This window comes from Neopsephotus bourkii, unplaced genomic scaffold (assembly GCF_033783945.1).
Source record: "Neopsephotus bourkii isolate Nb327-2 ecotype Australia unplaced genomic scaffold, CSIRO-AGI_Nbou_v1 NB_1067, whole genome shotgun sequence".
Taxonomy (NCBI): Eukaryota; Metazoa; Chordata; class Aves; order Psittaciformes; family Psittacidae; genus Neopsephotus; species Neopsephotus bourkii.
The window spans coordinates 1,771,846-1,784,617 of record NW_026901555.1 but is presented as its reverse complement, the minus strand read 5'-3'; the positions used below and the strand labels follow the sequence as shown (position 1 = coordinate 1,784,617).

Genomic DNA, 12,772 nt, shown 5'->3' with positions numbered 1-12,772 from the left:
TTTTTACCTAAAAACACAGATGTATTATTCATATTGTATATTGGCTGAGAGAAAGAATGGGAGCATTGGAACTGACATTTTCCAGATGGGTCAAAGCCAGGATTAAAGAAACAGACCAGAAATACGTGGGGAAATGCCCAGCAGGGCTGAAGTGCGTTTATGGCATTCTCATGGGCAGAAAGAAATGCAGTAGTAATGACAAAATCTGCCTTGCAGCAGTTTGGGTGTATGTCCATTCCTTTACTAACTGTTGTAAGCTGAACTTTTCTGATTTTCAGTTGTTTCTTTCCATCCTTGTAATCTACAGACAGCTCACAGTTTCTGAGTCTTGCCTATTAACTTTTATGGTTTTAATTTTAATGTTATGCATCTGTGTGGTTTGGTTGTTTTTTTTGTTTTGGGGGGGGTGTGGTTGGTTGGTTTTTGTTTGTTGTGTGGGGTTGGGTTGTGGGGGTTTTGGTTGTTTGTGTTTTGGGTGGTGTGTGGTTGGTTTTTGGTGTTTGGGTGGTGTTTTGGTGTGGTGGGTGTGTGTGGGCATCTCATCTTTTCACTGCTGTCTGGAAATTTTCTTTGACTCAGGACTGAGAGATGCTGTTAACTGACAATGAAGCAGTTGTTTCTACTGGTAAATTTGATTTCTCCTAACAATGGAAATCATCTAATGAGAAAATGCCCCTTCTTGTCTTGCTGACTGAAGATGGATAGTAATATGACCAACAGAATTTGAGAACATGTTAAAATGTCCATAATCCTTTTATGAGTTTTTTAATTTCTCAATTTCTCCCTTCAAATCTTTTCCGATTCAAGCACTCCTTTTCTGTTTGTATGACATACACAAAACCAGTCACATTTTTTAGGGTTTTTCCATTTCTCCTTTTTCTTACTTCTGAAAACATGAAATTTTGTCTAAACCATGGGAATTGTGTCTAAGAGTTTCTGTGCTAGATCAGGCAAAGTTGACTCTAATTCGATGTCCTGTTTCCATCAATGTCCAGTACTGTTTGTGATTTTATAAGGAAAGCATCTGGTGATGCTTTCCTGCTTTGTTCTCTAGCCTTTAAAGAACTCCAGGAGAAAGCTTCAATACTCCATAGATAGTATTTTTGCATTTTAAAGTCTACATAATTTTTTTTATATCCATGGCATCCTGTATACATTGCTGAAGATACCCAAAAAGCAACTCAAAGGAAGACATGTACTACATAGTTTGAGTTATCCTTGGTTTGAGTCTGTAATGACATGGGGATGACATTTTGCAACTTTGCAAACTATGAAACATTAAGAGTCTTTCCTGAAGGTCAGCATTATCAGTTCAAATAGAAATCCATAAGCTGTTCCATTTTCAAAATGCAAATTACTGTTAAAACAGAATTACTAAATTACGTGTATGTCTACCTTTTTCCTGCTTAAAAATACTTCATCTTTACCATTTTAGATTGGGCACTAGGAATCCACTGTACCGGTGTTAAATGTTGTTGATGCTGCAAGAAATGCACAAATGAGAGTTACCCCTGCAACAAAGAATGATTAATGTATCCTAAAACTGTAGTCCTTAGGAGGGAGGAATTGCGCTGGTTGCTTCGGAATCCTAGCTGATCAGGGTTGAGTATTTTTAGGCCAGTGGTTGAATCAGAACTAAATATTCTCAGATTATTTATGTGTTCTTAAACCAGAATATGAAGAATGGCTTTGTGTTTATTAATGACATTAGCACTGTTCATTGAAAACACTGGTTACATTTCCAAAGGGCCTCCCATTCAAAGCGCTGTATTTTAAATAGTTTTGATACATGATCACATCTGTAAGCATACTTGGAATGACTTGGAAAAGCAGAATGTGTGTCTATGTGGACTACTCATTCAGATTATTTTTTTCCCTGTAGTTATTTGACATCTTTCTTCTTTCCTGTCCTAGATATGCAAGTTCTGCCATTGACCATCAAGGAAGCACATCCATGAGGAAGGTAATGATTCAGAAATGTGCTTTAAAAAAAAAATATCTCCAAAACTTCAATTCATTGTCATATTTTTAAAAGCCACAGAAGATACCACAAACCTTGACGTTTGTCTGTATTACAAAACAGCTGAAAATGAAAAGCTAGGTATCATTTCCACACTCAGTGCAACCCCAACAGGTCTGTGTGTATGTATTTCTTCCTTCTAACTGAGCACTGTTTTCACTAAGTAGGTGGTAAAAAACTTTTCAGAGTTGGCAGATGTCATTCTACCTCCCAAATATTTACAAAGTGAGGCTAAAGGCCAGTGACAGTAGCAAGAGATGTATGAATACATCTGCGGCTTGTTGAAAACCTGCACTTGTGTTTATTGATATGCTGCCCCTACCTGCCAATCCTTCCCTTGCCTGCTGCTGGAGAACACAGGCCGGTGGCTGTTCCCAAGGATGCTGGTACTGCAGATGTGTGTACCGTTCTTTGTGTACTTTGCTAGTGAATGCACTGATGGCTGTTTGGAACTTATTAATAGTTTTCCCTAAAAGCTCCTAAGACTCAAAATAGGAGAGGTGCATGCAACCAGTCTTGCATTAATATAATAGGCTTGGTTCCCTTCATCCTGACAGGTAACTGAATCTCAGTCTCCAGGGCATTTTTTAAGCATAGCATAACTTTTCATTTGGTGATGCTGTGACAGCACTGCTCCTACTACACTGTGATTATTTTGAGGCCTCATTAATTTAGCTTCATGTAGCACAGATTCAGTTCTGTCTCTTTTTTTTCCCCCGTGGTGTGCTGCTTTCTCGGTTGTGGTGGGAGGGTGTGCATTTTGTTTAACATTCTACTTTGTGTTGTGGTTTTGAGATGAGAACTTAAATGCTGACAACCATATCATGTTCTCACATCATCTGTCTCCCATAGCAACTCTGAGTCATTTTAGAGTTGCAAGTTATGTTTTCTTACAGTATTTACCACAAAGTTAATTATATAGTAGTGCCTTTATCTCAAAATATGAAGCTTGAATTTTGTAAGTTAGCAGTGCTAAGTGAGTAGTGTTTCTCGAGGTATTGCAAACCATTCACTTTCTTCAGTTTTCTTGCTGTGAATACGTTGTGTTCTTGCTGTGAATACGTTGTATGTCTGCATAAACAAAACACAGTAAGGTCAATTAACTTACGTTTTCGAAGAGTTAATATTTTAAGCTATCCTCAATTTGTTGTGTCTGTATTTCATTACTTCAAAACTTTTATATGGAATGGTGCATACCAGTTTCTGCTGAGGATCATGATGTGTGTATCCTCCAGCTGCTCCATTTTTCTTGAAAATCTTTAACCACATATGAAAACTGTAATTTAATTACAGGCTTTTATTCCATCACCAGATTTTTTTAGCCTAAATTGCGAACAAATTTGGTGATCTCTTTTTCAGAGATAGATACTTGCTCTGTCCTACTGCATTTTTATTCAGAAAGAGGAGTATCGAACAGATTGTTTCAGTCACAGTCACCACAGAGCTCCAGCTGGCACAGTTTCACTGACCAATACTGCTGCCTTGGCTTGCAAGACGTGAACTAAAGCCCCAGTGTTGCTGTGCATCTTTGATACTTTGTCACAGACTTACTTGTGTTTTTTTCATTTTCTGACTGCTTTTTACTACTTCTCCTGCAGCATAGGAGCAAGCATTAATCTTTGTCTTCTCTGGTGCTCAAAACAAAGGGACGGATTTGCAGTTATCAGCTTAAATGGAGAATACATGCTGTGTTACAGTGATAAAACCTACATGCACTTACAGAGCTTGTCACCTGTCAGAATTGCCATATATTTGTGAAGCATTCATATACTGTGACTGACTGGGAGAACAGCCTGAGACAGAGCACAGAACACCTGTGTTCTCTCAGCCAGCTCCCTCAGGAGTCAGGAATTGCTGATTTCTTCAAGTCACTAGAAAACATTCATGCCATTCAACATTGTAAATGGGCTGAACTGCAAAGGGCTGCAAACAGGTCCCTGCCTGTGCAAAACAACTCCCCGCTCCTCCACTTTATTTGAAATAAAACTCCAATATTTGGTGACCTGTTTCCAGCTATTGCTTTTCTGTAGTGCTTAAGATGGGATCTTTCATTATCCTGAATATTAATTTAAATAATTTTTAATTTTAATTATAATCCTCAGTTATTTAAAATTTTCATGTTGTGACATTTAAACAATTAGTATGCTGCAGCACAGTTAATAAGGACTTTTATAGCACGTGTTTGCTTTTTGACCACATGGTGAGGACCTGCTCTAAGGTCAGGTAAGCAGCCAGATGATCTGTTGGAGAAGGGAATTATCTGTAGTCATATCACAAGTTAAGGCAGCATGTAGATACCTCCCTCAGGGACTGTGGCACCCCTCTTCTAGGCCCTCTGTGGAGCTGAATGTTATCTGTCACAAAGGAAAAGTCAAGAAAAATTTAAAAATGGCCCTTTCTATGCTGTTTTTGGCCTGGATCTGGTGGTTTATCACGCTCTGAATGTCACTGGTTTTTCTACTGGAAATGGCAGCATAAGTTACCAATCAGGCAGCTACTTCATTATGTTGACTTGTAACATTTCCTCTAGCATTTACATCTTGGAGGTAAATCTTTAGCATCTTTTGAGTATTATCCCTGTTTTTTTAAGTTTTAAGTAATGAGACGCATTTAGGTTTTTCTTAAGAATCCAGAATGCTTTTATGATGCAGCCACAAAAGTAAGAATTTCTTTTTTTCTCCTCAGAGTTATTCTGTCAACCCACCAACCTAAAAAACTTACTTGTTTTCTATAGTTGGAAACATTTAAAGAATGGGACTTCAACATGTCATTGAGCACATGACTTTGCACATCAACTATGTAATGTTTGTGATGGATGTTTCTTTCTGAATGAGTGTAACTATCTCATGTATACTTACAACAAACTTCAGGTATCGTTCATTTTATTAGGTCATTCATATGAGTTGATATCCTTAGTTTTCAAACTACTGCATAACCATTCATGCAATGAATCCTTGATGATTTCATTTAAATTGTAATTAATAACTGGGGGAAAAAAAGGATTTTAATTTGCAGGCATAGAACTGTGTTTTCTTTATAATGTTTATAATGGCAGCAAGAGGAAAATGACAGAAATGAGATCCTATGATAACTGATTCTGTGTTAACAGATCCTAAGATAACCATGGAGATGGGAGTGAATGCCAGCCTTTTCATGTTACTACTGTTACCTGCATTGGGTTCTCACAATCTTTTTTTTTTTTCTTACAGTCATTCCACTACGCTTCCCTCAGGGTAAAAAGCAGAAAATGGTCAAAAGGTAACTTCCTTTAGTTAACATTTTGAAACTAGAAAATGAGACTGACTTTCTCATAAGAAATGATCTGGATCAAATGCCAAAATTCAACTTCATTAAGATATTTCTTAGTGTGATTGTAAACACCAAAGTAAAATACTAAATAAATGGGTTACAAGGTACAATGCTGCTAGACTTGGTGGTAAAATTTCTTCTCACTTAAATTCTTCTCTGTTTCTTACCGACTCCTGGCCTATTTGAGACTGTTTAAGCAAGGACCATATGAAAACTTGTTACAGCATAATAAATTTGTATGAAAGCATATGGCCACTGTGCTCTTTTTATTCTATTTGTTTCTTCAGTATCCTTTCTGTGAAAATTTTCCTTTTATTGTACTATACATTTTAATCCTTCCGAGCCTGACCAGGACACAGCACAGCTATTCTAAAGTGAACAATATGTTAGGAACTTGGCTGTAGAATGTTGCAGAACAAAGGATGGCATTTTGATGTTATCTACATTTCTTTACTCTTTCACAATAGGACAACATAATTGTTCCACTGTACGACAAATACAGTTCTTGTAGAAATATAAACTTGATTTTTCACAGAGAAATGTCTAACATTTTAAGGAAATCTCCTAGAGAGTCTTTTTCAGGAAAAACAATGCCATAATTATGACAAAAACCTGTTCTTTAGGATCACAATTTTAAGCTGCTCAATTAGGATGTATTGAAAGACAAAAAAACCCAACATTTCCTGGTGCTGGGCTTTTAAACAATGCAGTAAAGATACTGTTCTTCAGTTAAATTCAGGATAGAAGACATGTAAGCATGTGCATTTTTATGGACGTGAATGATCTTTCTTTTTTATTGGCTATAAAAATTGAGTTTAAAAATGGCCAGAATTTGACAAGCCTTCTATTCCTAAAAGTAGTAACAGAAGATATATGGAAGAAATAGCGTCTACATCTGTATATAGATTATGACATTCTCTAAGTTTTGGACTGAGGGCTAAATTAATACATTTTTACTTTGGAATGATGCTGCCCATCTTAATCAGATAAAAATGCAGCCCTAAGAGGAATGAACCCTTTAGTGATTAAATAAAGCATTACATAAACCAGGCCCTTTTCATTTTGTATTCATGCTGAAGCCAAAATTGCAGAGCATTGTCAAATTTGGAAATTGTTCATTCCATTTTCTCTTCCTGAAATTGGAGAGAATTTGGCTTGAAGGATTTTGAATTGAATCATCATTAAAAATTAGTAGCATGTTTATATAATTCTTTCACTTTTCCATTCAGTGTGATGTCTCACACTATTGTTGCTTTCTCAGGGAGCTCTCTAACGAGTGGGAGCAGAAGACGGATTTCCTGCAAAGACTTGGGGCATGGAGATTGTGAAGGCTGGCTATGGAAGAAAAAGGATGCTAAAGGTTATTTCACTCAGAAATGGAAAAAGTACTGGTTTATTCTGAAGGATTCAGCCTTGTACTGGTACACAAACCAAAATGTAAGTATACTCAGTGTTTGGAGAAAGCCAAAATGAAACCTTAAGCTTTAGAATTTTTTTGAATAAAGTCTGTTTTTACTGCATGATAGGATATTTTAGTAAACCTCTACTTTAACTGTTAGGTCTGGGTTGCTCTAGCTGGAAATATTTTAATTGAAATTATATTTTCAGTTCTCTGAGTCCATGTCCAAACTTAATAAAATAGCAGATGTTCATGTCATTCTTAAAGAAATGAATATGTCAGTCACTGATACTTTTCCACAGATAGCATTTATTTGGACTAAAACAGTGTTCACACTCAGTTCTCCTCAGTTTCAGTTGTGTGTGGGGATGTATACAGTTTAACCATTCATGTTAGTGGCGTATTATGTAAGCAGATGTGAACATCTGAATTTGTAGATCTCTATATGAAAGTTATATAGATGTTCCTCCTGCTTTTTGCTGAATTAGTCTGGAGTTGGCAGTTTCTCATGTGTAAAATGCTGTTCTTGGCGAAATTTTATTGAAAATCACTGGGCCTACGCTTGTGCAATCTGCATATATGTAGGAAAAAAATAATGGTGGGGAGAAGCCAAAATTCCTTAGACTGCTGTTCTTCCATTTGTATGCATTGAGCCTCAGTGCCAAATCGAAACTGCCAGTGTCACAGCCTGCTTTGATTACTGATATTTTACTCCATATTTTCCATTTTGCATAAAAGGACAATTTTCCTAGCATAATTATCCTCAGTTTTAGTGGTTTCTTGTCAGACCAAACCAGTGTTGTTTCAGGTCTGTGGGTGATATAATCACTGGTGAGCTCACTCTAGGAACCTTCTCAATTACTATTAGCAGGGCAGATGGTCTGCACAGTCGTGACTTTAAAAGGAGGCATCCACAAAATGGTTTTAAAATGTAAACTATGTGATGAAGAAACTGAGAATTCTCTGTAGCTGTCAATGTCTTGAATGCTATTTTAGGTACTGAAAGGTTTTCTGCAGTCTTCAGCAAAGGGGAATTAGGATCACTGCACCTCCTTTAAATAATTGTCAGTTTAGTTCATAAAAGTTATTGACACTATATGATTAAGTTAATGCATTTTTTTAAGTAAAAGCATTATGTGGAAAATGTTCAGTGTTTCAAATGATTGGATGTTTGCTCTTAGCATAAGACCCAAATGGCTACTGCTCATTTCTCTTCATGTTCTTCTTCACAACTGCTTTTTCTTCTCATTTGATAGGATGAAAAAGCAGAAGGATTCATCAGTTTACCTGAGTTCAGGATAGATAGAGCAATTGAATGCAGACGAAAACAGTAAGTAATGTGTAAATTATGTTTGTAAATTAAAGGATCACTCTTGGAAGTATGCTACATATAGTACTGAAAATTGTCAAAGTCCAGAGAAGGCAGTTTCATGGGAAACCTTTAAATCTGTACATAAAACATAAAAGATCCACTTAACCTGTATTGTTTGTCTTTATTATAAAAGATATAACTTAATGTAAATTCCATATACTATCTTACAAAGAGTTGGATAGCTATTTGGTCAGCTATCCAGATAGTCCAAGTTTGAAAGAAACAATTCCCATATGAAATACCATTGAAAATACCATAACAAGGGATGGTGAATATAAACTTCATTTCCTCCTTTATGGAGGAAGCTTACATACCCAATATTGTGTTATTCTCAACTGCTAAAATATTTAAGTTCCAGATGCAAAATGAACGTTGTTATTGCTTCTGTGCATATTGCTACTACTGCATTATGCTTCCAGTAAAAAGCATACGCTAAGCTTTGCCACACTTAAGGGATATTTAATAACAGAACTCATTGGAAATTGTTTGCAAGCAGTGTTGGGATTGCAAAACGCAAAGCTGTCAAATAGCAGGTTTAACAGAACAATCCCAGTGCTTTGAGACTAGCACTTCGCTGGTATCTCCTGTATTATTTGCACATGTGTTCTATACGCTGCATCTGGATTTCTGAAACTTGCTGCCATGAGGTGCTACATAGAATAGTATTGAAGATACTCTCTAACTAAAGCTTTCATACTTATAACTAAGCATCACAAATTTCTGTTGTGCTTGTCCAATGACTGAACACAATTTTGGGCTGAGAAATACAAGACCTACAGCTATGAACACATGTACAATAGAAATATCGACCACATAAATTACAACTGAGACTGCTCATCAGATCAAACCTCTTCAATTGCTTTTTCTTGTCTTGAGTTATTACTGTCTGTCAGAGAATTAGAAGACAGTGCAATTTCTACTTGCATTATTCTTTTTAGCAGAGGGTATCACTATAGATATTACACATGAACTGAGCACTATAAATACCTCTAAGGAATGAGTAGATATTAATAATTATATTGAACAAAAATACCCCCAAAATAATACTCTTTTATTAGAATATAAAACACTTCCCAAATTTCAATGAATTAACAAAGATCAAACAGAAGGTCATTGTGCACAGCTAGAAATATCTTCCAGAGATTTCCTCTAAGCATTAGAACACATTTCCTCAGAGCACTTCTTAGAGTACTATTTCTGTAGGGTATGTGCACAAGAAAAAGTCCAATTAACTAAAACTTTGCACGCTATTGAAACCTAAGTACCTTCAGGCTTCGAATCCTTTCAAAAAGAGGTAAGTCCAGGGCTAAAAGTATAGTAAAGACATTAATAGTATTCCCTTTGTTCACTGAGCTGAATTTCCCTTTGATTTCTTCCTTCAAGGACTCTCATTTATATATTAACCCATCATAAAAACTACACCCTACTTTTGCCCCTGTTTTACTTGCTCTTCTGAAAACTGCAGAGAAAGTAAATCCAAGCCAGTGTTCACTCACATTCTAGTATATCTAGCTTATGTGAATGGAGGCCCCTGCTTGTGTGGCAACCAGCTCTAATCCACAGCCTCTCTAAGCACACTTCCAAAGTACTTACCTATCCTCCTCTATGTTGTCATACCAGGCAGGACTAAGCATGATTGCCATTGCCTGAATCCACTGAAAAATGAATGGTTCTGGTAAGCATAGAGACAAATAAAATTAAGGAGATGGTGGCCCATGTTGGCACAGCATATGCTGGAAAAATTCTAAAGACTTCATTACTGTCTCTGCTAGACTAGAGGGAAACGTTCCAATTAGGATTTTCTTGCCTCCTTTTCAGAAAGCTAGTGAAAGCAGATTTTACAAGATCAATTCTCACTTCTTTCCACTTCAGGAAATCTTTTTCACTAGCATTATCATTTTTCATTGAACAGTGGAGTTTCTGTAACATAAATTCACTGCAAGCTTGAAATCTGAAAATATGAATGTGGTTGTGCTCTCGCTTGTGTATGATTGAGTCCATTTTAACATTAATGTAAAAGCTAGTAAAGCAGTTACCTTGACAGTTAATAAGAACAGGGGAAAGAAACCTAGTTCTTTCTTTTTTTTTTCCTTTTCTGTAGGTTCATTTATTTTTAAAATAAAATTTCAAAATAAAATCCAAAAACTACACATAGCATTTTAGTGCATAAAGAAGTCCAGCTAAAATCACAGCATTAGTTTTCTTTCAGCTCCCTCAAAATCAAAGCTAAGGACATTTTGGTACTCAGCTTGGATTCCCCCTCAAATTTCTGTTATTTTCAGAGCCCTCCATGTGAAATGTTCAGACTTTATTGAACAAAAGAGTTTGAAGTCTGACTACAATAACCAAGATTTGTCTTTTCCACTATCCTGTCAGATGGAGAGTGCTGTTTTATAGAATGACTTACTGATGGCCATAGCATACATTGAATGAAATAGCCTTAAGAAAGATTTCACGAGAATGTATAGTAATTGAATGCATTATTCTGTATGGTTTGATGATGTGCTTCTCTAATGCATTTAATGAAGGTACCCTGATTATTATATGAATCACGGCATTATCTCAGACTGGTTTAGCTCTCCAGGCTATATTTGGATGTAGAATGACCTTGTCCCTGAGAGAGGAGGTTTCTTGCATTGACACTGAAAAACTTTCCACTGCTTTAAGGCAACACCTACATTTTCATGATTTAAAATCATTATAGTGTATTAGAAATCTTAGTATTTAAGTTTGTGTGATGTGGAATGACCTGAATATTATGGTATTTTCAAAGATGCTCATAATTACAAAGGCCCACAATGAATTATATAAATAATTACTCATTGTTAACTAGTGCTTTGCCTGAACTTCCAAAAATCTTCACCAGGTCAGAATTTTCATTGCATAGTTAATGCATATTCAGGTCTTGAATTTATGAGACCTCATACCATACTGTTTATTGGAACTGTGCAGTCTGAATTCTATATAAATGTCATTGATCTAGTATAAGTAGACATGAAGTTGTCCTAAGGTTGCTACAGCTTCAGTAATTTTTATTACTCCTTTTGAAATGAACTTTACAGTCTTGGTAGGCAGTAAACCAAACTTGAGCAACCAGTGAGCTCCCACAAGGAAGGAGAGCTAACAGCGTTCCAGCCTGTGTTAGCTGGAGTGCAGGCAACAGATAAAGGAAGTGATTATACCCTTATACTTGGTACTCATAACACCACGTCTAGATTACTGCATCTTGTTTTGGGCTCTCCAAAAAAAGGCAAAGGTAAAAATGTAGGTATTGTTCTTCTGCATTATTCATATTCCTCTATACTTGTAGATTTCCCTGGAGAATTTTCTGCAGTTCTTAATGCTAGCATATCTAAGTGCTTCCCTAATAATCTTCGTGACACTTCTGGGAGTTGAAAATGGCTTTATTGTTATGTTTTGCAGCCCAGAAACAGAACTGCAAAACATTTAAATAAAAAGTTTCCACAGAATTGAGATCTCCATTTCATAACAATAAAGGCTTGTTTTCTCCAGAGTATGTAAATATGTAACAGTAAAATACATTATTGCATCTGTAAGTGCTCACCCATTCAGTAAATTATCAGAATATCAGGCACAAAGATATTAAGGAATATCTAATAACCGATTATGAAGACTGTTTGCTGTGACTTAGCATGTGAGAAATCCTTTGCATAAGCAGAAGACCTGCAGCATTTAACTGATACCTTGAAAAAATTCTGCTCCTTCTGCATTTTATGACACATTCACAAATTCCGTAACAATCAAGACAGAAAGTGGCCTTATCTATTGCATTATCCTGATTCACCTCTCCAGCCAGTCCACTCTCTGTACCCTAACTGAAGTAGGGCTCGTGTGAGAGTGTAGAATTCAAGTCTATAATCATAGATTGCATCACATTACAAGAGCACAGTACAGCCAAATTTCAGCTGTGTTTATCGCACAGGCTCTGGCATACTGTAACTTCTAAAAGGTTGACTTTGAATCCCTGATATTGGCATTTAGTGCTTTTATGTACGTAAATTTCCTGTCTAGGAAAATAATCCTATTTACAAGCAGAAACTCCATCATGTGATACTCTATCAGGATTAGTGAAGAGGATTAGAATCTTTAGATCCACCACATAATCCTCTCCAATTTGAGCCAATTCTTTAATCTCAGAACTGGAAGACAGTTGGGCAAATGAAACACTACAAGGTGGAGACGCTGCACAGAGTTCATGCCAACTGAAAACTGCATGCTGATGCAAAAAATACACCTGTCAAAACAGCATACCATAGTATAGCAGTGCAGGAGTATTTGTTTAGTAATTACTTCCTATTTTTAGTATTAAAAGTTCTGTTAGGAACTTCTTTAAGGAGGTATAGTATTTGTTAATTACTTTGTAGCTACCAATGTGTAACATACCACTTTAATGTATACACGTGTCTATAAAGACACAGAAAACTATTTCACATTTCTTATTCACAGATGGATACCCAGTTTTCCTAAAGCAGCTGGAGTTGCTGGTAGTCAGCTGGCATAAGGGGAGTAAATAGTTCTGCATTAAGAAGCAGGAGACTAAGGATGATAAGAATTTTTGTCATTAAAATTATATTACACTAATGAGGTAAACCAAATCATAAATGTACTTAAAATTAATGATCAAAATCCCTTGCATTAAAATCTTACCATT

The 12,772-nt window shown here is 36.2% G+C and overlaps 1 protein-coding gene across 4 annotated transcripts in view; it reads left to right on the top strand.

Moving 5' to 3' along the window:
* LOC133216837 (connector enhancer of kinase suppressor of ras 2-like) overlaps positions 1-12,772 on the top strand; it is a 194,898-nt gene that overhangs the window by 160,547 nt on the left and 21,579 nt on the right. For all 4 annotated transcript variants that reach the window (XR_009726729.1, XM_061361887.1, XM_061361886.1 and 1 more), the window contains exons 15-18: positions 1,915-1,963; positions 5,230-5,278; positions 6,591-6,766; positions 7,985-8,058. Coding sequence is in view for 3 of the 4 variants with exons in the window: in XM_061361887.1 (XP_061217871.1) it covers positions 1,915-1,963; positions 5,230-5,278; positions 6,591-6,766; positions 7,985-8,058 (348 nt within the window). In the remaining variant the exon portion in view is untranslated. The remainder of the gene's footprint in view (positions 1-1,914; positions 1,964-5,229; positions 5,279-6,590; positions 6,767-7,984; positions 8,059-12,772) is intronic.